The 24,171-nt window shown below is 39.2% G+C and overlaps 1 protein-coding gene across 1 annotated transcript in view; it reads left to right on the plus strand.

Annotated features, from left to right (window-relative positions):
• Positions 1–17,788, plus strand: part of MTMR7 (myotubularin related protein 7) — a 106,979-nt gene extending 89,191 nt beyond the window's left edge. The window contains exons 8-14 of the mRNA XM_045779301.2: positions 1,674–1,783; positions 3,306–3,431; positions 8,677–8,726; positions 10,033–10,233; positions 11,510–11,650; positions 13,125–13,251; positions 16,431–17,788. Of these exons, the coding sequence (XP_045635257.2) occupies positions 1,674–1,783; positions 3,306–3,431; positions 8,677–8,726; positions 10,033–10,233; positions 11,510–11,650; positions 13,125–13,251; positions 16,431–16,793 (1,118 nt within the window). The 3' untranslated portion in view covers positions 16,794–17,788. The remainder of the gene's footprint in view (positions 1–1,673; positions 1,784–3,305; positions 3,432–8,676; positions 8,727–10,032; positions 10,234–11,509; positions 11,651–13,124; positions 13,252–16,430) is intronic.
• The last annotated feature ends 6,383 nt before the right edge of the window (positions 17,789–24,171 follow it).

Genomic DNA, 24,171 nt, shown 5'->3' on the forward strand with positions numbered 1-24,171 from the left:
TGTGCTCCCCTGCGGGGGTGTGATGTGGGTGGGAGGGGATAGCACTGTAACCTCAGACAAAGGGACAGTGCTCGGGAGTCAGAGACGGAGTCAGAGCCGGGCCAGAGAGAACTCCCTTTCTCAGCTGCTTATGAGGTCACTGGAGCTGTGCTTCCCGTTCCGCAAGGGTTTGGGATTTTGCCTGAACATATTTATAATACGATTTTCTTAAGTAGGGCCTTGTGCTGGGAAATTTGGTGTTATGTCCTTCATCACTGCTGTCGTCTGTGACTCAGAATTTAACTGCATGTGTTTTAATGTGGCTCTTACGTTGCGGGAAATGAGAGTGAATCCTCTCACGTGGCATGTTTGAGGAAAGCACAGCCAATAAATATTGTAATTAACAGTTACTCTATTCCAAAGGTACAATACTTCCCCCCCCCCCAAGGTTTTACTTATTTGAGAGAGAGAGCGAGAGAGAGAAAGCTCAGGAGCACGAGCAGGGGAGGGAGATAACAGACTCCATACTAAGCACAGAGCTGGACCTGGGGGGCTCTGGGGGGCTCTGGGCTTGAGCTCACCCCCCTGAGATGACAGCCTGAGCTGAAACCAAGACCAAGAGTTGGACACTTAACCGGCTGCGCTACCCAGGTGCCCTCAAGTGTGCAATACTTTTGAAGACTTAAAGTTGAATCTGGGAGGTTAGAGTTGGAAGGACACTTAGATATAATTTAATACACCTTCCCTATTTTAAACATGATGAAATCGAGGCTCAAAAAGCTGAAATGACTTGTGCAAGACTATACAGCTACTGACTGACAGCACTAGGAGTCGGAGAAAGGGCTCCCTAGTCCTGCATGTATCTATGGAATATTATTTGTCATTAATTGATTTATAGGATTCCTCAACACTGCTTCACAGCTAAAAAGCCCATATACTTTGGAATGTGGTATTTCTGATAGTCAGAACACTAGCTCTAAAGCTTTTACATTAACAAAAAGTAAGCTCTAGAGCTGAGATTGCTTGTGATAATATGGAAGTGTTGACACACCTGCCTTAGTTGTGTAAATATAGATATTATGATTCTAGCTGACCTTTATCTTCAAAGGGAAAACCCCTAACTTGATGCTGGAGAAGACATTCAGGACAGGATCTCATTTTTAAGTTCACAGGCTTTACTCCCAGTGGGTGGGGGTTGTTGGCAAGGAGAGTTGGAGTATTTCCTTCGGAGAGGTTTAGGATAGTTCGGTTTTGTGTTTTCACAGTGGTCCTAAACTGAAGTGGTTGGGTGCTGCCGAATACTAACTGGGCAGGTGCTGGGGTTCGTTACAAGAACTTTCCTCTGTAGCCCGCTCATTCATGGGCCACTGCCAGCATCTTTGCTGGAAGGGTAAATAGATCTTCTCTGCTGGACCTTTACTGTGGTCAATGATTCTCATTAATATTGGGGTTTAAACTTTACAAATATAATACTTCTGAACAAAGGCAGCATCCCCTATGACCAGAGAAGGTAGAAGAGCCTTACTTGAAGTGGTTCAGTAGAATCAATTTTAGTAAGTACGGACATTTACCCTGACTTGACTTCTTCCAGCAAATACAGTGAAGGAATCATTAACAGACTACCTGCAAATATGAGCATATATAAAGGAAGAGATTGTCTTTATTTTGCTTTCATCACATGATTTACCTTGCAGTGTGTGAACTTAAATCTCCCTCCATGAGTGACTTTCTGTGGGGACTGGAGAACTCGGGCTGGTTAAGGCACATTAAGGCCATCATGGATGCAGGAATCTTCATTGCGAAGGTACGTGGTAAGGGCAGAGCAGCCTGCGAACTCTGACTTCAGAACGGAGATCCTGTTTCCTCCCCATTTGCTGAGGCTGCCATGCAGTAAGCCGTGGCTCACCGAGTGGGGAGCTGGCTTTGCAGACCACAATGTCTGGGCTCTCAACATGTGATTTTTGCTAGAGAGAGGACAGTGCTCTGTTGATAGTATGCCAGCACAGCAGGAAATGGTAAAACATTTTCAGAGTATTCTCTCTTCAGGTAGGCTTGGTCCAAAATGGAGGAAGGAATTTTCTAGAGGAGAGTACCTACATCCAAATGTGTAACACTTCAGTGACCAAGGCCGGTCTTCTATAATTGTATTTCTGTGGTGTTGGTTGTGATCTCTCCTCTCTCATTCATGACTTTATTTGGGTTCTTTCTCTCTTCTTTTTAATACATGTGGCTTTATCAGTATATTGATTCTTTCAGGAAAAAACAGCTCCTGTTTTCATTGATCTGTTCACTCAGTTGTGTAAATGCGTGCAGTTCACTAAGTTCTATCTTAGTGAACTGCAACTCCTTTGCCATGATGGTGTAAACGAGTCATGTTTCCAAACCTGGTTGGTAGGTTCCCTTCTGCCACGGGAACAGTCTTGCTGTGACTTTCATGTAAGCAGGTTTTGGGTGCATTGCCTATTTTGTTTCTCAATGTTTTTTTTTGTTGGTTCTGTTTTTATAAATCTTAGATTTACACCTAAAGACAACCATGTCTTTTCTGAGGATGTGGTATGTTCCCCTTTATTAGATAATTCATTGATTTGCCAAGTATTTATTTAGTGCCAGGCACTTTTATAGGTGCTGAGCACGCAATGCCAAATAAACCAGGTCAAGTCTCTTCTCTTACAGAGACACAGAAAATGAATAAATAGAATTTCTGGTAGTGGAAGTGCTATGTTGCAATCTCTACCATGTTTCCCAATTTGTGTTTCCTGCCAGGACACTCAGCTAAAAATTGTGTGTGTGTTTGCAGTAGCAGATACAAAATTCTTTTCTTTGAGACTTGCTGCTGTAATTTTTACCTTGTTTTCTCTTCCTTCCCCCATCCCTGGATCCATTACTTGACTACTATCCTTTTGTCTCTAATTTCATAGTTTTACTACATAAAATTTTTGTGTCTTTCCCTTTTTGGAAATGATTGAGACCAGGAGCAGCTGCAGAGTTTCAGTATCGGAAAGGTCTTAAGGTGGAAGCCAAAGGGGAGGGTTGAAGGGTTCTGGAGAGGTTTGCTCAGGAATCATGCTTTTATTGTAGCACATGGGCTTTGTTGCGGTGGTTTGGAGGGTGGCTCCTGGGTATCATGGGAAGGAAGAGTTTTGGTTGCCAGCACCAAACCACTCCTTGGCTCTACCCTAACTGGATGGGGCATGAACACTAAATTAGCTGTTTTCAGTTACTTGCTTTTTTTCTTCCCTTTTCGTTCTGTAGGCATAAAACCAAATCTCGTTCTGATGAGACATTTTTCCTTTTTCCTTTCTCTTTGCTGATCCTGTATTTTTTAGGCAGTTTCAGAGGAAGGGGCAAGCGTGCTTGTTCACTGTTCCGATGGCTGGGACAGGACTGCGCAGGTGTGCTCAGTGGCCAGCCTCCTGCTGGATCCGCACTACCGGACCCTGAAGGGCTTTATGGTGAGTGTGGCTGCCGGGCTTCTCTCCCATGCAGGGCCTTGAACAGAATGGACCTCTCTTTGGCAACTATTGGCAACTTTTTTCCCTCTCTTTGTAATTTTTCTCTTAGTAGATCAGCAAGATTAAAGGGGAAAAGGTAGAAAATGGTCTTGGAGTAAAGAAGTGAATTTCTGGGATATTGGAACCAATTCAGATTGCTGCTGTTGAATGTGAATTTGGGGGCAAATATAAAATATATTTAATAGTCTGTAAAATAGTGAATTTTATATACATTATTTGCTCATAAATATTTCAAGTTTGAGGTAACATGTGAACATGTAGTAGAAAACACTTTTCAGAAAAAAATATTTGAAGAAAAAATTTTCTTTTCTTTTTTTTTTTTTTAAAGTCATTCAGAATTCTTTTTATTTTTATTTTTTTTTTTTATTAATAATGATTTTTTATTATATTATGTTAGTCACCATATAGTACATCCCCGGTTTTTGATGTAAGGCTCGATGATTCATTAGTTGTGTATAACACCCAGTGCACCATGCAATATGTGCCCTCCTTACTACCCATCACCGGTCTATCCCATTCCCCCACCCCCCTCCCCTCTGTAGCCCTCAGTTTGTTTCTCATAGTCCATAGTCTCTCATGTTTCATTCCCCCTTCTGATTACCCCCCCTTTCTTTATCCCTTTCTTCCCCTACTGATCATTCTAGTTCTTATGTTCCATAGATGAGAGAAATCATATGATAGTTGTCTTTCTCTGCTTGACTTATTTCACTAAGCATTATCTCCTCCAGTGCCGTCCATGTTGTAGCAAATGTTGAGAACTCATTCTTTCTGATTGCTGAGTAATATTCCATTGTATATATGGACCACAACTTCTTAATCCAGTCATCTGTTGCAGGGCATCTCGGCTCCTTCCACGATTTAGCTATTGTGGACATTGCTGCTATGAACATTGGGGTGCATATGGCCCTTCTCTTCACTACGTCTGTATCTTTGGGGTAAACACCCAGTAGTGCAATGGCTGGATCATAGGGTAGCTCAATTTTTAACTTTTTAAGGGACCTCCACACTGTTTTCCAGAGTGGCTGTACCAACTTGCATTCCCACCAACAATGTAGGAGGGATCCCCTTTCTCCACATCCTCTCCAACAATTGTTGTTTCTTGCCTTGTCTATTTTTGCCATTCTAACTGGCGTAAGGTGGTATCTCAGTGTGGTTTTGATTTGAATTTCCTTGATGGCTAATGATTTTGAACATTTTTTCATGTGTCTGTTAGCCATTTGTATGTCTTCATTGGAAAAGTGTCTGTTCATATCTTCTGCCCATTTTTTGATTTGTTTATTTGTTTCTCGTGTATTGAGTTTGAGAAGTTCTTTGTAGATCTTGGATACCAGTCCTTTATCTGTAGTGTCATTTGCAAATATATTCTCCCATTCCGTGGGCTGCCTCTTAGTTTTTCTGACTGTTTCCTTGGATGTGCAGAAGCTTTTAATCTTGATGAAGTCCCATAAATTCATTTTATCTTTTGTTTCTCTTGCCTTTGGGGATGTGTCATGAAAAAGGTTGCTTTGGCTGATGTCGTAGAGGTTGCTGCCTATGTTCTCCTCTAGAATTTTGATGGATTCCTGTCTCACATCGAGGTCTTTCATCCATTTGGAGTTTATTTTTGTGTATGGTGTGAGATAGTGGTCAAGTTTCATTCTTTTGCATGTAGCTGTCCAATTTTCCCAGCACCATTTATTGAAGAGACTGTCTTTTTCCCACCGGATGTTTTTTCCTGCTTTATCAAATATTAGTTGCCCAAAGAGCTGAGGGTCCATTTCTGGGCTCTCTATTCTGTTCCATTGGTCTATGTGTCTGTTTTTGTGCCAGTACCATGCTGTCTTTGTGATCACAGCTTTGTAGTACAGCTCGAAATCCGGCATTGTGATGCCCCCAGCTTTGTTTTTCCTTTTCAACAGTTCCTTGGAGATTCGGGGTCTTTTCTGGTTCCATACAAATTTAAGGACTATTTGTTCCAGTTCTTTGAAAAACGTTCTCGGTATTTTGATCGGGATAGCATTGAAAGTGTAGATTGCTCTGGGTAGCATGGACATTTTAACTATGTTAATTCTTCCGATCCATGAGCATGGAATATCTTTCCATCTTTTTATGTCTTCCTCAATGTCTTTTAAGAGTGATTTATAGTTTCTAGAATAAAGGTCCTTTACGTCTCTGGTTAAGTTAATTCCAAGGTAACGTATGGTTTTTGGTGCTATTGTAAATGGGATGGATTCCCTGATTTCTCTTTCTTCGTTCTCGTTATTCGTGTACAGAAATGCAACTGATTTCTGAGCATTGATTTTGTATCCCGCCACGTTACTGAATTGCTCTATAACTTCTAATAGTTTGGGAGTGGCTTCTTTTGGGTTTTCCATATAGAGTATCATGTCGTCTGCGAAGAGAGACATTTTGACTTCTTCTTTGCCGATTTGAATACCTTTGATCCCTTTTTGTTGTCTGATTGCTGTTGCAAGGACTTCTAGTACTATGTTGAATAATAGTGGCGAGAGTGGGCATCCTTGTCGTGTTCCTGATCTTAGGGGAAAGGCTTCCAGCTTTTCCCCATTGAGAATAATATTTGCAGTAGGCTTTTCATAGATGGCTTTTATGAGATTGAGAAATGTACCTTCTATTCCTACACTCTGAAGGGTTTTAATCAGGAAAGGATGCTGTATTTTGTCAAATGCTTTTTCAGCATCGATTGAGAGGATCATATGGTTCTTGAGTCTTTTCTTGTTGATATGATGTATCACGCTGATTGATTTGCGAATATTGAACCACGCTTGCATCCCAGGTATGAATCCCACTTGATCGTGGTGGATAATCCTTTTAATGAACTGTTGGATTCTATTAGCAAGTATCTTGTTGAGGATTTTGGCATCCATATTCATTAGGGAAATCGGTCTGTAATTCTCCTTTTTGAGGGGGTCTTTGCCTGGTTTGGGGATCAAGGTAATATTGGCCTCATAGAATGAGTTTGGTAGCTTTCCTTCTGTTTCTATTTTTTGAAATAGCTTTAGGAGAATAGGTATTATTTCTTCTTTGAATGTTTGGTAGAATTCCCCAGGAAAACCGTCCGGGCCTGGAGTTTTGTTATTTGGAAGGTTGTTTATCACTGACTCAATTTCTTCATAATTAATTGGCCTGTTTAAGAAATCAATTTCTTCCTTTTTCAATCTTGGTAGTTTATAGGTTTCCAGGAAAGATTCCATCTCTTCCAGATTGCTTAGTTTATTGGCATATAGCTGTTGATAAAAATTTCTAATGATCCTTCCAATTTCAGTGGTGCTCGTCGTGACCTCTCCTTTTTCATTCATAATTTTAATAATCTGGGTCCTTTCTCTTTTCTTTTGGATAAGTCTTGCCAGTGGTCTGTCAATTTTATTGATTCTCTCAAAGAACCAGCTTCTAGTCCTGTTGATCTGCTCTACTGTACTTCTGGTTTCTGCTTGATTGATTTCAGCTTTAATTTTGGTCAACTGCTTCCTTGTGCGTGGATTAGGCCTGTCCCTCTGTTGCTGTTCCAGCTTCTTGAGGTGAGAATATAAAAACTGCATTTTAGATTTTTCTATTCTTTTGAGTGAGGCTTGGATGGCTATGTATTTCCCCCTTAGGACTGCCTTTGCAGTATCCCATAGGTTTTGGACTGTTGTATTTTCATTCTCATTGGTCTCCATAAATTGTTTAATTTGATTTTTGATTTCCTGGTTTATCGAGTCATTCCTGAGCAGGATGGTTCTTAGTCTCCAAGTGTTTGAGTTTGAAGAAAAAATTTTCTATCTTGTGCACGCAAAGTCCTTGAGAGGAAAAACGTATTTACTAGTTTGATTTTTTAGGCAGTCCTGCACAACTCTGGCTGAGAGTATTGAAAAGTCATTGTTCTCTGCTTTGTTGAGATTATGAGCACATCCTTTCCTAGATTTGCACTTTTTAGGTGTGTGCATCACAGTGTGACACGTTACTTCCACCTGCAGAGTAGTTGTGTAGTTGCTGGGATGGTGCGGCTTTGGCCAAGCTGAAGCCCTGTCTTAACATGCCAGCAGGGGCCTCCTAGTGACTGGAAGGTTACCTGGTTCTGGCCTCTGGCCCCATGATTGGGCAGAAAGTGCTTCGGGGGCCCGACTCCCTGCTAGGGAGGGATAGGTGCTGACAGCGGATCCCGGACAGGATGTCTCCACTGCTAGATCTCCATCCAGTAAGATCAGCTGACACTCTGGGGACCAGAGAGAAGAGGCAGAGGCAGGTTTCCTTCACGGGCTTTTTCTTTCTTTTTTTTGAAAGTGTCAGAGAACTTCCAATTCCCTGTGATAGCACGGAGACGTCGGAGTGATACTCCAGCTTCAGACCCCTCCCCTGGACTGAGGTTAGGAAGGCTGGATTCCTTCATTTCCGTTTGGAGAGTGGAGGGTTTCTGGCTCACGCACTCCTTCACGCCATCCTCTACCACCACTGAATCTTTTTGATTCGCCTCATTAAATTTACGTGTTGTCAAGGGCAAACTTCAACCACTCCGTATTTCTTTAAGGGAAATCTCTGGCCATTTTAAAGCATTGGTGATAGTGATGGGATTGATCTCTATTATTTGATTCTATTTAAAATCTAGATAATTTGAGATTATAAACTCGTTACCCCAACCAATTCCAAAGCAGGGCTGAAACTCCTCTATTATGTCCCCAACACCTATCATTTTAGGATTTTTCTAATGTGTAATAAAGATCACAGGAAAATATTCCCAATGGTTCTTGTAAGGAGGTTGGTATTTGATATACTGGGATCTGTTGTTTAAGAGATGGGCTTTGGTGTAGAAAGAGCTAGGTTATGAGGTGGCATCAACCACATCTTAGCAGCATGAGAAGTATTTAACCTCTGTTTCAGTTTCTCCTTCTGAAAAATGAGTGATCATACTTGTCTCACAGTGAAATGAGATTATTATGAAGCAGTATGAACAGTGTTTCCTAGAAAGCACGCAGCGGGTGCTGCTGTTCCCTTTTCGTATATCCGTTCCCATTTATTCTTCCTGTGATGACCTTCAGCTCTGCCCTTCTGCTCTGCCTCTGCGTTGTGGACAAGGACTGGGCATTCGCTGTAGCACCTGAGGACCGTGACTTCTCCAAGATCCTTTGAATCCTTCAACGTTGTTGGCTGGGGTCTCTTATTTTTCCTTGTTTGCTTCTCTCCATAATATTTATATTCTTTTTCTGTGTAGGTATTAATTGAAAAGGACTGGATTTCCTTTGGTCATAAGTTTAATCACAGGTAAAAAAAAAACAAACTTAAAAATCTGTTGTTTTGAACGTATAGGATAAAAAAAATCTGTTTCTCAAGTTTTCAATTGAGTGGGGAAAAATAGCCTTATTTTCTTTGTGTATCTTATTCAAAAAGCTGAAGCTGTATACATTGTGTCACAGATAAATGAAGTTCTACTATCTCGTGGCAGTTAGCATCTCTGAGGTAGAGGATATGGACAGAAAGGACATGGAAATGGACAGACAAGCTATATAACTGTTTTATGAGGAAGCCTTTTTAAAAAACTACCAAGTTGAGTAGAACTGAAACTTTTGAGAAGTTTCCAGTTTCTAATGTTTTCACTGTTGGAAAAACTCCTAAAGTGATCTTTGCTCACTTCTGTCCCTGAAGTTGGTTATCCACTGCTGAGCAGACGAGGTTCTGTACTGTTATTTTGAACCTGATGGCACCCAAATCACCCTTTTGGATTCTAAAATTCACATAATGGTGTAAGAGACTAGGCATTCTTCATTTAAAAACCCATACAAGGGGCACCTGGGTTGCTCAGTCAGTTGAGCATCTGATTCTTGACCTTGGCTTGGGTCTTGACCCCAGGGTGGTGAGTTCAAGCCCTATGTTGGGCTTCATGCTGGGTGTGGCACCTACTTAAAAAATTAATACAAATGTGACAGAGAAGATTCTGATGTACTCTTGAGAAACAAAGATGGGAGATACAAAGGTATGTGGGAGTCTGGGAATATGAGAATTGTCACATGGGAAATAAATTACGTGACAAGTTTTAACATTGCTCTAGAAATATCCTGAGAAACTTGGGAAACCACAATTTTTTTCAAGTTGTCTTTCTTCCCTTCCAACGTAACAGTGCAAAAGCAAAAAACTCTAACACTCCCACAAACTGTTAATTAAATAAAGTGGAAGATTTACTTCAAAAGTCCTGAAGTACTTTTGAAACTTGAATTAAAGAATGCTCTTTAAAAAAAGTGGAAGATTTACTTGAAAAGTCCTGATGTACTTTTAAAACCTAAAGAATGCTGTTAAAAAAAAAATGTTCTTTTGCCATGGAAAGTTCCCTTGAATTCTATCTCTTGCACTAATGCTTTCTTTTGTAACTGTATGTCCCTTCTCTAGCCCGACCTTCAGTACAAAGTTTCTCTTGAAAGTGGGATTTAAGAGGTTAATTTTTTCAACTTCTGCACCCCAGGTCTATAAGGCTTATCTAGAAACTAAGGTTTCTTTGGTGATCGTTTCTGCATTTATAGCTTTGTAAACAAAAAACCCCAACTTGCTGTAAAGTCTCTAACATTTTGTTGTATAGATATGGAAATCTAGATGGTGACCCAAAAGAAATCTCTCCAGTTATTGATCAGTTCATTGAGTGTGTCTGGCAGTTAATGGAACAATTTCCCTGTGCCTTCGAGTTCAATGAGAGATTTTTGATTCACATTCAGCATCACATTTATTCCTGCCAGTTTGGAAACTTCTTATGCAATAGCCAGAAAGAGCGACAAGAACTCAAGTAAGTGTTTTGCTGTTTAATTTTTATCTAAGGATTTTGTGACTGAGAATTTCAGATGGCATTTTAAAATTCTGGAGACTATTTTAGCCACATGTCTATACTGACAGATTAAAGTTATTTTCTTTTTCCTGTCATCACTTCACAAATGGTTTAATGTCAGCAACTGACAAAGGCAGCCACAAGCTCATTTGCCCCAATGATAGCCACAGACAAGGTGGGAGACTTGATGCACTCGTATTGAAAGGAAACCTCCTGGAGTCAGAGAAAATGAGTTTTGCATTTAAAAGGAAAAAGCTAGACATCTTCAGTGGATATACTCTCCTAATAAGAACTGCAAATTCAACTGGGAAAGCAAATTTGAAACTCAAGTCATTCTTTTATTCAGATTAAAACCGTATTATTTTTATCCAGGAGGAAAGTCAATGATATGTAGAATTTAAAATAAATTGCAAAGTCAAAAACTTAACAGCAAAGTGCTTTATGAACTGCAATGAGAGAATGGTTTTGAAATTTTCATAAAATGATTTTAACTGTGGTGTATATAACCATATCAGATTTAATTTTGGAAATATCAGTTCAAGTAAAATGGACTTTACTGTTTTTATAACAGTCTGAACAGAAAGAAAATGGCTTTTTCTGGTGGATACTAGTTTGTTTTCTCTCAGGAACTTCAAGAGTGATTCCTGGTAAATGGTAAATGATGAAAAAAGTAGCAGAGTGCTTCCTTCAAGCTCACCTGTTTTCCTAGAGTTTTGTGGTTTGCTGTAATGGACCAGTCACTTTAATGGTGTCTGCCTGCCTTTGGATCCTGGCTATTCCACTCACTATGTGTCTTTGTGACTATGTGACTTTGAGAAACTGCTCTATCTCTCAGCCTCGGTTTCCTCATCTGTACAATGGACAGATCTCGGAGTTCAGTGAGGACTGGATGAGAGAAAACAGGTGAAGCATTTAAATAGTACCTGGCAAATAATAAAATCTCCATGACTACTTGGGGAAAAATTTCCCCCAAATTACATAGAAGTTTCATTTTACATTCAGAGGAATTAAACATCTTGTCCAGGCCAGTACAGATAGCAGAGAAGCTGCGACTATTACAGTGCCCTTCTGCTATATCATGAAGACACACACACAGACTGTAAATTTCCCTGCTACAGAAAAGGGACCCTGGATATTCACCTAACAATTATTTGTCCCTTTCCAGTTTTAATATTACATATCTACAATTTCTAAGAGCCAAGATAGGTCATTTGCAGGCTTCTTTTCTTTATAACAGAATTCAAGAAAGAACATACTCTTTATGGGCTCACCTGTGGAAGAATCGGGCCGACTATATGAATCCTCTATTTAGAGCTGATCACAGTCAGACCCGGGGAACCCTTCGTCTCCCCACAACGCCATGCAACTTCATGTACAAGTATGTAAACCTCTAGGACTTTACTGAGTATGCTTATGAACTTAGATTCTGCCACTGTTTAGTATTTCGAGGCCAAAGCATATGGAACACTGAGCCTCAGAGCCTTTTTTGGACACAAAATACACTAAAGGAGGATGCTTAAATATTTGATCTGGTATTTTTGCCAGTGTCCCCCTCCGTCTCCTTTCCCCTACATATGGAATTCTCTTTAGAAGTCGGTGTTTTGTAATAATGACACTAAAAATGGAAGTTCCAATATTATTTAAAAGCAAAAAGAGGGAGGGAGGGAGGAAGGAAGGAAGGACGGACGGACCAAACAAACCAAGTGTCTTGTAAGTTAAATGTGGAATCACGAGTTTAGATAGTGATCATGACTTAGCTTACCTTCTTTCTCTGCTGAAACTCGGCCTAGTGCAACTACTTCCCTGTGGAGATAAATTATTTGAAGACTGTATATGTTGGGATGGGGAGAGCAGGGTGGCATCCTACAGATTCTGTTAGAGCTCTACATTGTATTTTATCCTTTGGCTCCTCTATGTGGAAGTTGTATGATACGGAAGGATGTCTCAGAGGTCAGCAAAAAGACAAACTTATGCAGAAAAAACTGAGAAACCACATTCTTTCTCCCTATGCACCCCCCAAAACATACTTAGTGCTTAGTGGCTTCCTCTATAGTTTTTTTTCTCCTCCTCAATTTGCTTTTGTTCTTAATTATTTCATTCTAATTATTTCCCCAGAATTTTAAAGAATATTAATTGTCACACTGGGAAAAAAAGCCATAAAACAGCAGTTTTGAGAGCTGTTGAGATACAGTGCAATTAACTGTATTGCTCCTAATTTGTTAGTAACAGCCAGTCAACAAATGTTATGGAGTCAAGTACTATTTTAGGCACTATGGATAAAACAGTGAATGACTTATTAAACCCTGCCCTCAAAGTACTTTTCTAAGGAAAGCATGGATCTACAAACATCCCTGTGATAATACTATTTATTCTTTGCAATCCAGTATGCTTTATGGGGTAGGACTAAAAAAAGGAAGATTTATTGCAAATGGAAATGTCAATTTTTGGTGGTTAAGAAAAAAAAAAAGCCAAAACCCTCAAATCTACAACTCTGAAAGATTCTAAATGTTAATATAATCACTAATCTTCCAAGATTAGTTCAAAACTAAGAGCCATTTTCTTAAAAAAGAATATGGTAACATGTGCTACTTCAGTCTACTTTAGCAAGATACAGGCCTTCTTACCCGGGACCACACGTACAAGTAGACTCACCATGAAAGAAATTTACTGACCTAAGAAAAAGACAGCAGCAACATGAAATCATGACCGTAAGTAAGTGTCGTCTTTGAGCCCGGAATTCGTGATCATTAGGACTTTGGGACTCTGGCATGACAGATACCTTCGAAGACTTGAGGGAGTGACTTGACAGACTGTGATACGATGGCATCCTAAAGCTCTGCCATGTTTTGCAGGTTTTGGAATGGGATGTACAACCGCTTCGAAAAGGGGCTGCAGCCCCGACAGTCCGTTACGGATTACCTCATGGCAGTGAAGGAGGAGACGCAGCAGCTGGAGGAGGAACTGGAGGCCCTGGAAGAAGTAAGACACGCTCATTCTCGTTCGTCTACTTTCTGTGCTTATTTCTTGACAACCACTGTTCCGTGAACGCCTCTCATGACTCAGGATACATGAAACGCAGCAACATAGCCCTTTCATATATTTAGCTAAGTGGACAACCTGAACCAGAACCTCACCGAGCGAGCCCCCAGAGAACCGAAGCCCCAGCCTAGGCACTTAGTCCATCTAGACGTCTGGTGTGGGGCTCACTCACAGGCTTTGCTGAACTAGTCGGTTGATCCTACAATAGGTCAGGTTTTATTTATTTCTCTTATTTGAGAGAACGAAAATGAATTCTTTCTGGAGAATACATAAAAAAATAGGATTCAGAGCGAAAGAACAAGATCAGATATATACATGTGTGGTAAAAATTTGTCTACTTTTAAGAATAATATTACATTAGCCTTTGGATGGTAATAGCTGAGACCAACTTAGCAACAGCCTAATTTTTGGCTTTTATAATTTCCCAGTAATTGGCCAGGAAGGTTATAATATACATATATTAGCTAATTATATAACTTTGTTTCCAGTGATACCACTGGTTGGTTGCTCACTAAAACCACCTGGATTCTTTGCTTTATTCTGCTTCACTCATCTGAAAACTCCATGGCGTCATGATGTCATACACTTGCTCAGGAACTGGCAACCAATTCCTGTGCTCTGGACCTGAATTCTGAATTGAGACTAATTATTAAAATGAGATGAAAGATGAAAAGCCTTTTCTCCCCACTCCTGAGATCATATGTAGTGTAGATTGGTCATGTCTAAATGGAAGTTGGCAAAATAGCACCTTTCAAAACAGAAGTACCATGGAAGAGCTTAGGTCTAGGGTCGCACGCTCAAGTCCATACAGGGCCAGATGGATTAAACAAATTCCGTCACTAGGAAACTGTTGGGTTTGCGAACTTTTGAGATCAAGCATAAATCTTAATCTATTATAAATCTGCCAGGGTTAAACAGACCATCTTTGGACCTACATGGAGAGCTCTACCTAAAGTTTACAGAACTGGAGAAACAGATTTTGTGCATCAGAATCACCTCACAAAAAATCCTACTGCTAGGGCTCTAAGCCCAGACATTCTGCTGGAGAATCTTTCGAGCTCCGCAATGATTGTGAGCTGCCACCAGGGCTGAGAGACCTTGAATTAAATAACACACATAGAGAACTGAAATGAGGCACTGGTTAGGTTTTTAGGATTCTGGAGCTCTGGTAAATACCTCTATGATTTAAAAAAAAAAAAAAAAAAAAAAGACCTCTATGATTTTTGCCATTTTTAAGTCCACTCATGATATCAGTAGGCCAGTTTTATTTCCGCTTCCTAAAGATACCCAAGCTTTACAAAAAGCTTAGGATTCTCCTGGTCTATTCCAAAATTCTTTTTGTTAAAAAACTAAAAATGAAAAAGAAATTACTTAGAAAAACCATAATTAAAAGACATTGGCTCTTTTTTCCTTTATAACAAAGTCAAAACCCCTTAGTGGCATTTAAGATTTTCCCATAATTCAGTAATCAATCCTTTCAGCTTTATTTTCTACTATTGCCCTTGCTCAAAATTTTTTTAAAAAATTTTATTTAATTAACATACAATGCATTATTTGTTTCAGGGGTACAGGTCTGTGATTCTGGGTCTTATATTAATACCCAGGGCTCATTATAACACATACCCTCCCCACTGTCCATCACCCACTTACTCCATCCCCCCACCCCTTCCCCTTCAGCAACCCTCAGTTTGTTTCCTAAGATTAAAAGTCTTTTACAGTTTGTCTCCCTCTCTGGTTTCGTCTTACTTTGTTTTTTTCTCTCTTCTTCCCCTATGATCCTCTGCCTTGTTTCTTAAACTCCGCATATCAGTGAGGTCATATGATAATTGTCTTTCTCTGATTGACTTATTTTGCTTAGCATAATACCCTCTCTTCCATCCACATCGTTGCCCTTGCTCAAATTTAACTGTTGCCTGGTTATTGTACACAATGACCTCTTCCTACTTTTGTGTTTTTCTTCTTACTGTCCCTCCTGCCATAAATGCTCTAGCATCACCAGCACGTCCCAGTTTAATTCCTTCACAGTCCTGTTAAAATGCTCCTTCATTCCTGAAGCTTATTCACATCTCTTCCTTCTACCCTCCCACCCACCCTCCCAAATTTTTAACCTCTTCCAAATTCTTACATTATCTGAACTCTGCTTCCATAAGTTCCTTATGTCTGCATGTGTATTTGCCTCCGTTACTCACATTGCCCAGTACAATGCTCTTTGCACATAACAACTTAAGGTGAATGCTTTTGAAATGAGTATGTAATACTTGATCTTTTAACACCTCCCTTGCTGATGCCAAAGGATGCAGTCTGGTAAAATGTATTTTGAACAACCCAAACGTCCATCATCTGATGAAGAGATAAACAAAATGTGGCTATTCATGCAATATAGTATTATTTAGTCATAATAAGGAACGAAGTATTGATACATGTTACATTGTGGATGAACCCCGAGAACATAAACTAAGGGAAAGAAGCCAGACATAAAAGGACACAAGTCGTATGATTCCATTTATAGGAGATGTCCACACTAGGCAAATCCATAGAGATAGAAAGTAGCTTAGTGGTTGCCAGGCCTGTGGGAAGGGGGAATGGGGAGTAAATACTAATGGATATAGGGTTTTCTTTGGGGATGATGAAAATATTTTGGAATTAGGTAGTAGTGAATTATTGTATAACCTTGTGAATACACTAAAACCAATTAATTATATAGTTTAGAAGGGGGAGTTTTATGGTAAGTGACTTATATCTTAATTTATAAACTTGGATAATAAACACCTCATTCCTGATTTAAAAAAAATGTATTCTGAGTTCACAGGATGAAAATCATTATGTAAAACCTTACAGGTATAGAAAGAAGGATGACTCCTGATTGCCAAGTGCTTTACATAGGTTTTTTTTTTCATTTTACAGAAAATCTATATACTAAGGCAGGTATTACCCTCCTTAATTAGAGATGAAGAAACCAAGTCTTGGAGAATCTGATTATTTTGTCCAGGGTCATAAAATCTAGCTTTGAACCCATGTCCATTTAAATTCCATGTTCTTAACATTATTCCCAGCTGGAAAGTAATATATGCTAAATTATTTATGATTTTTCCCTGATTTTTTTTTTTTTTTTTTTTTAGAGGCTGGAAAAAATTCAAAAAGTCCAGCTAAATCACACTAAAGTGAAGAGTAAGCAAAGTGAACCCAGCAAACACTCAGGGTTTTCTACCTCAGACAACAGCACAGCCAACACTCCCCAGGATTACAGTGGAAATATGAAATCATTTCCATCCAGGAGTCCCTCACAAGGTGATGAAGATTCTGCTCTCATTCTAACCCAAGACAATCTGAAAAGCTCAGATCCAGACCTGTCGGCCAACAGCGATCAGGAGTCCGGGGTGGAGGACTTGAGCTGCCGGTCTCCCAGTGGTGGCGAGTGTGCGCCAAGTGAAGACAGTGCCAAGGACCGCGACTCTGACGAAGCTGTGTTTCTCACTGCCTGACGTTTCCCGGTGGAGATCCAAAACAAAGGACACACAAGAAACACTTTCCAAAAATAAGGGAGCAGTGCAATTTAAAATAAAAAATAATTCAGAAATGGTATATGTCATTGAGAATGATAAAATGTAGCAACGAAAAGGGAAAGAAAAGTTCAACTCTTAGTTTCTTTAGATGTTGAAGAACAGGAAGTAGCCATTTCTTTTATCAAACATATAAAAGAAAAATTCCCCATTTTAAAAGTTGTTCTAGACTCTGAAAGTTTTGTTCACTACGTAGTGCTGACCTATCACCTGAGCTATGAGTACAAATCTTGTCATAGCATGCATCTGCTCAAAAAGTGCCCTGACTCCTCCTCCCCTCACACCTGATAACCTCTGTCTTTCCCCGTATTTCACTTCCAGATATATATATTTTGTTTTCTAAAACATCTGACATTGCCTTCCATCCTGACTGTTACCAGTATTGACAGAGCACGCTGCGGAAACGTACCCCTTTCGCTTGGCAGATGGGTCTCTGTGCGGAGGAGTTTTGTTAATTGCTTGAGCTTATCTTTCAGGTTTAATGATCACTTTAACTTTTCCTTAAATAATATATTTTGAATTGTTATTATAATCTTGTTTCCTTTTTCTGGAATCTCATCATTTAAAAAATGCTCAAACTTATAATTCACTTTTTCTCTAACACAGGTCTAATACCTAATAAAACAGAAGCAACATTTGCTCTTTGGTTCTTAAAATATGAATTCAAATCATATTAAATATAACATTTTAAATTATAAATGTTATAAAATATAGCATTTTAAAATAACCTTTTATTACTATTCCAGAGACTACATTACCAAGTCAGTGTGGGGCAACCGCCAGCCTGATTCTTTTAGTATAACAAAGTTAGCAGTGTAACATTTCAATGAGGAAAAATACCAGTTAAAAACTAGAGAATTTGGTTGTCCTATTTAACAACAGAGTAAGTTTTATCACCTATCATTTTAGAAATTGTGTAACTGGTTAATATGATTTAACATTAGTAACCACTGACTGCTGGAAGTTCTGAAAAGAGTGTGATTATAAACTTTTGATCTGAAGAAACTTAGTTTGGACAGAGATAAATAACATTTCTAACTGCATGGTTTTAAATTATCAGTACATTCTAGAATGTAAAGCGCCCACTTTTACAATGTACATCAATATTTTTTTTCTTTTTTATTTATTTTAGAGCATGTGCGCATGAAGGGCGGGGGCAGAGAGAGAATCCCAAGTAGACTCCCTGCTGAACATGGAGCCTGACAAGGGGCCCAATATCACAACCCTGAGACTATGACCTGGCTGAAATCAAGAGTCAGATGCTCAACTGAGCCACCCAGGCACCCCTACATCAATATTTTGAATAGGAAAAATCTAATAAGTTAATGTATTAAATTTTGCTGAAATGGGAATAAGGTAAGAGAGGGAAGAGGAGTAACATCACCAACATGGTGACAGAGGTTGTTTCTGACTTTGCTCCCCTTCCACCAACTCTTGTCCAGTTCATGGACAAGACACCACTGAGAAGACCCTAGAGCTCAGGAGTGAGGCTAAGGCCCCCCATGGCACAACAGAGACCAAGACAGACTGCATTAGAAGGGTTAAGAGGAACGGCTACATGCTGACCACATTGCCCCTCCCCCAGGCTGGCTCAGCACTACATGGAGATATCTCCCTTGAGGCTATGGTCCCTCTAGTGGGGAGAGCCCATGGGTGACATCCAGCCCCCCATCCACCCAATGTTGTGGGTTGCTTAGCTGGAGCCCCTACTCAGGTTTCACTCCACAAGGACTGCAGGGAAAGTGTTGGGCTCAACCACTAGGAGCCTGAGATGGAGAAGGGGAGAGGGGCTTCCAACAACCAACACTTGGGACTTAGAAGACTACGTTCCTATGAGCACAGCCTAAGTAACAATCCCAACCAGTGGTTTTGTTCAACTGCAAGCCAAGTCAGTGTGGCACAATCTGGGGAACTTGGCAGGGTTCAGGACTGCCAAATTGGGTCCCCAAAGAAGGAGTTCTGTTGGCCCTGGTGCCTGGTCTTCTCATGCCCTGGCAGAAGACCTGAGCCACAGCTACTCTGCTGCAGATCATGACTCTTAGCCCTTCCTGATCAGAAAATCTGTTCAGGAAAATTTGGGAGTTGCCTGAAGTGGGCTCTTGCCCACACAACCAGAGACCTAGCCCTCTCCAGCCCCCCACACCTACGAAGCATGGCCTCCTGGGCCATCTGACAGGAAGTGCTGAAAAAACACCTGGAAGCTGTGTGATCCACCAACTCTTAAGCCAAGAAATAGGTGGGCAGAACTGATAGCACCAAGAGCAAATCCAGTGGTCTTGTCTGGCCAGGGAACTTGAGGCAGGGATTGGCTAGAGTCAAGACCACAGAGAGCATTAATGGCCTTTGAGCTGCTTCTGCTGCTGCACCTAACCAGGGAAACTAGTTCGTAGCCCCACTTATTGCTGAACACAACCTTCAACCCACCCACACAGGGAACCTAACCAGAGCACACAGGAAACTGCATAGCCCATCCAACAGCCCCATTTCCAGGGCACTTGAATAGAGCACAGCCCATGGCCTTCCATGTCTGTAGAGCCAAACCAGTGGCCTTGTCTGACCAGGATATTCAATGCACACTCTTGCCTGAATCAGGTCCCCAAACAAGCTATGCAGGCCCTGGGTCCCATCCTGCTGCCCTGCTAGGGTGGAGAGGATAATTCATAGCCCCAATGAATGCTAAATATAGTATCCAGTCCCAACCTTCTAGAAAGCCTAACCAGAGAATCCAGGAAATCACAAAGACCATCCCACAGCCTGACTTGAGTAGAGAACCAAGCCAGCTGTGCTATCCAGCTATTCTCAGTCCCTGATATATCCCTAACCTCAGAGCATGAATAGTTGCCTTGCCTAAAAATAAACTCTTAAGAGGAGGCCCCACCTACCCAAGGATGTTATCAGCAGACATGTCCAGAAACCCAGACTGAGCTGACTGGTGAAGAAATGTCTCTGCCAAATTAAACATTCTAAGTGTGAAAGAGGAGACCCCTTACTCAAATGTGCAGGTACCAACCTAAGGAATCAAAGATCTTGTGAAAAATCAGGTAAGTATGATACCACCAAAGGAAACAGATGAAGCTCTAGTAACTGACCCAAAAGCAATGGAGATCTGTGAGCTGTCAGATAAAGAATTCTCTGAAAGATAAAGTTTAGTGAACTCTAAGAACACACAAGAGAGCTAAACAAAATTAGGAAAACAATACATGACCAAGAAGTTCAACAAAGAAACAGAAATCATCCAAAAAACCCACTCCAAATCCTAGATCTGAAAAATATAATAACTGAACCAAAGAATTCAATGAAGAGTTTCAAAAGCAGGCTCAACTATGCGGAAGAACAAAGCAATGAACTGGAAGAAAAACAACTCAAATTATTCAGTCATAGGGGCAAAAAGGAAAAAAATGAAAAAGAGTAGAGAGGCTACAGGAACTATAGGATGCAATAAAAACAAATAATATTTGCATTATGGGAATTCCAGGAGAAAAAGAATTGGACTGAAAGTGTATTTAAAGTAATAATGGGTGAAAACTTCCCAAACCTGGGTAGAGAAATAGATACCCAGATCCAAGAGGCCCTAAGGACCCAAAAGGTTGAACTCAAATAGGGCTAAATCAAAACACTTTACAATTAAATGTCAACAAAGACTAAGACTTTTGAAAACAGCAAGAGAAAAGTGAGATTACAAAAAAGGGAACCCCAAATAAGGCTAATAGTGGACCTCTCAACAGAAATTTTTCAGGACTGAAAACAATGGGATGACATATTCAAAATACTGGGAGGAAAAAAAAAAAGCCCAAAGTTTCAATCAAGAATTTTACACCCAGTGAAGCTGTCCTTCAGAAATATAGGAAGGATTTTGCCAGACAGACAAAAGCTGAGAGAGTTCATTACCGCTAGACCTGCCTTACAAGAAATTCTAAAGGGAGATCTTTGAGTGAAAATAAAAGATCAGTAGTTAATAGCATAGAAACATAAGAAGGCAGTATAAAACTCACTGATAATGATAAATAGTAAAAAAAGGATTCTGTAATAGGGTAGTGGTGGTGTGTAAGTCACTTAGGACTCTAGTTTAAAATTTAAAAACAAACAGTAAAAGTAACCGCATCTTTAATAATCTGTTATAAACTACACAATAAGAAAAATGTAAATTGCAACATTAATTAAAATGTGAGAAGTGTAAAGCTTAGGAATTCAATTAAAGTTGCTATTAGTTAAAAACAGGGTGTTAAGCCTCATGGTAACACAGGGGAAAACCTTATAATTACACAAAAGATGACAAAGAAGTCAAAGTATATTGATAATGACAAGACATCAAACCACAAAGACAACAGGAATAAGAAACAAGGAACGATGGATCTACAAAACAAACACAAAACAGAAAAATGGCAATGGTAAATCCTTACCCATAATTACCTTAAATGTCAACAGATTAAATTCTCCAATATAAAGACACAGAAAGGCTAAGTGGATTAAAATAACAAGACTCAAATGATAATCTGTCTACAAGACCCATTTCAGACTTAAAGGCAGACTGAGAATGAAGAAAGACATTTCAAGCAATCGGTAACCCAGAACAAAACAAAAAAAACAAAAAACAGGGGTAGCTGTACTTAGACAAAATAGACTTTAAAAATTGTAAAAAGTGGTCACTTCGTGGCGCAGTCGGTTAAGCATCTACCTTCAGCTCAGGTCATGATCCCTGGGTCCCAGGATCAAGCTCCATGTCTGGCTCCCCGCTCAGCAAAAATCTGCTTCTCCCTCTGACTCCCCCCTCCCCTGCTCGTTCTCTCCCTCTCTCTCGAATAAAAAAAATCTTTAAAAATATTATAAAAAGAGACAAAGAAGGTTGTTACATAAAAGATAAGGGGGTCAGTACATCAAGATGACATAACAATTGTAAATATTTATGCACCAGTGTTACAGTCAGAGCACATAAAAACATAAAGCAAAAATGAACAGACCTAAAGGGATAAAAAAGCAACAATACCGTAACAGCTACGGACTTTAATGCTCCACTCAAAAATGCAGACAGCAAATCAATAAGGAAAAAGCAGATTTGAACAACACTATAGACAAAATGGACTTAACAGTGATATACAGAACATTCTATCTGGAGAGCAGAATACATTCTTCCCAGGTATAAATGGAACACTTTCTAGGACAGAACATGTTTGGCTAAAAAACAATTCTTATCCAGTTCAAGAACACTGAAATCATACTAACTATCTTCTCTGGCCATAATGGTATGAAAGTAGGAATCAGTTATAAGGAAATCTGCAGAAAAAAAAGGAAATTAAACAACAGTCTCCTGAAGAACCAAGGGATCAAAGAAGAAATTAAAGTGGAAATAAAATATCTTGAGACAAATGACAATTGTGAGATGTAGTGTAGCGAAAGCAATTCAAAGAGGGACGTTCACAGCAATAAACATCCCAGATAAATAATCTAACTCCAGGCCTTAAGAAGTAGAAAAAGAATAACAAAGTGAACCCCAAGTTAGCATAAGAAAGGAAAAAGTAAAGATTACAGCAGAACTAAATGAAGGAGGGAAGAGGAAGGCAGTAGAGAACATTAGCCAAACTAGGAAGTAGTTCTTTGAAAATGTATAACTGACAAACCATTAGATAAATCAAGGAAAAAAAGAGAAACCAAATCAACAAAATTATAAATGAAACATGTTACAACTGATACTACAGAAATATGGGGAATCATAAAAGGCTACTATGAACAATTATATGGCAATAACCAGGAAAATGTATAAGAAATTAAAAAATTGTTAGAGGCATACAATCTACTGAGACTGAATTGAGAAGAAACAGTCTGAATTAGACTCATTACTGGTATGGAGATTAAATCAGTAATTAAACTCTCCCAATGAAGAAAATTCCAAGACTAGATGTCTTCACTGGTAAACTTTACCAAATATTTAAAGTAAAATTAACACTGATCCTTCTGAAATTCTTGTAAGAAACCAAACAGGTGACACTCCCAAACTCATTTTACAAACCAACATCACCAATAACCAAAGCCAGAAAAAGATACCACCAGAAAAGAAAACTATGAACCAATATCCCTGATGACAGAGATGCAAAAATTCTCAACAAAATAGCAAACCGACTTCAGCAGCTCATGGAAAGGATCATTTACAATGATCAAGGATGATTTATACCTGGGATGCAAGGATGACTCAACATGTGCCAATCAATCAATGTGGTACATGACACTGCAATAAAAGAAAAAAAATCAAGTGATCATGGCAATAGATGCAGAGAAAGCATTTGAAAAAATGCAACATCTTTAATAATAAAAACTCGTACCAGTTACATATAGAAGGAATGAATCTCAACATAATAAAGGCCATATATGATACACCTACATCTAATACAATATTCAGTGGTCAAAGGGTAAGAGCTTTTCCTTTAAGACAGGGAACATGACATGTGTGCCCACTCTCACCACTCATAGTCAACACTGTATAATCAGGCAAGAAAGTAATAAAAGGCATCAGAAAAGGAAACGAATAAGTAAAATTGTCTCTGTTTATATATGACATGATTTTATAAACAGAAAATCCTAAAAACTCCACCAAAAAAAAGTTAGATCTAATCAATGAATTCAGTAAAGTTGTAAGATATTCAATTAACATACAAAAATTTGTACCATTTCTATACAACAAATGACCTGAAAAAGAAAGAACACAATCCCATTTACAATAGCATCTAAAGCAATAAAATACTGAAGAATAAAGTCAACCAAGGAAGTAAAAGATCTCTACTCTGAAAACTAGAATAAATTGATGAAAGAAACTGAAGACACAAATACATGGAAAGGTATCCTGTGTTCTTGGACTGGATAAACTAATATTGTTAAAATGTCCATACTGCCAAAAGCTATCTATAGAATCATGCAAATCCTTACCAAGATTCCAGTGGCACTTTCCTACAGAAGTAGAAAAAATTCCTAAAATTTATATGGAACAACAAAAGACTCTGAATTACCAAAGACATCCTGACAAAAGAAAAAAAGCAGTGGGTTATCAAATTTCCTAATTTCAAGCTGTATTATAAAGCTATAGTAATCAAAACAGTATGGTACTACCACAAAAGCAGTCAAATAGATCAATGAACAGAATTGAGAGCTCAGAAATAAACCCAAATATATAGGGTCAACTATTATTTGACAAGGGAGCCAAGTCTCTTCAATGAATGGTGCTGGGAAAATTGGATATTCACATGTTAAAGAATGAAAATATACTGCTATCTTATACCACTTATAAAAATTAACTCAAAATGGATTAAAGACT

Source organism: Ursus americanus, chromosome 27 (assembly GCF_024610735.1).
Source record: "Ursus americanus isolate L20-20 chromosome 27, mUrsAme1.1.p, whole genome shotgun sequence".
In the NCBI taxonomy this organism is placed as follows: Eukaryota; Metazoa; Chordata; class Mammalia; order Carnivora; family Ursidae; genus Ursus; species Ursus americanus.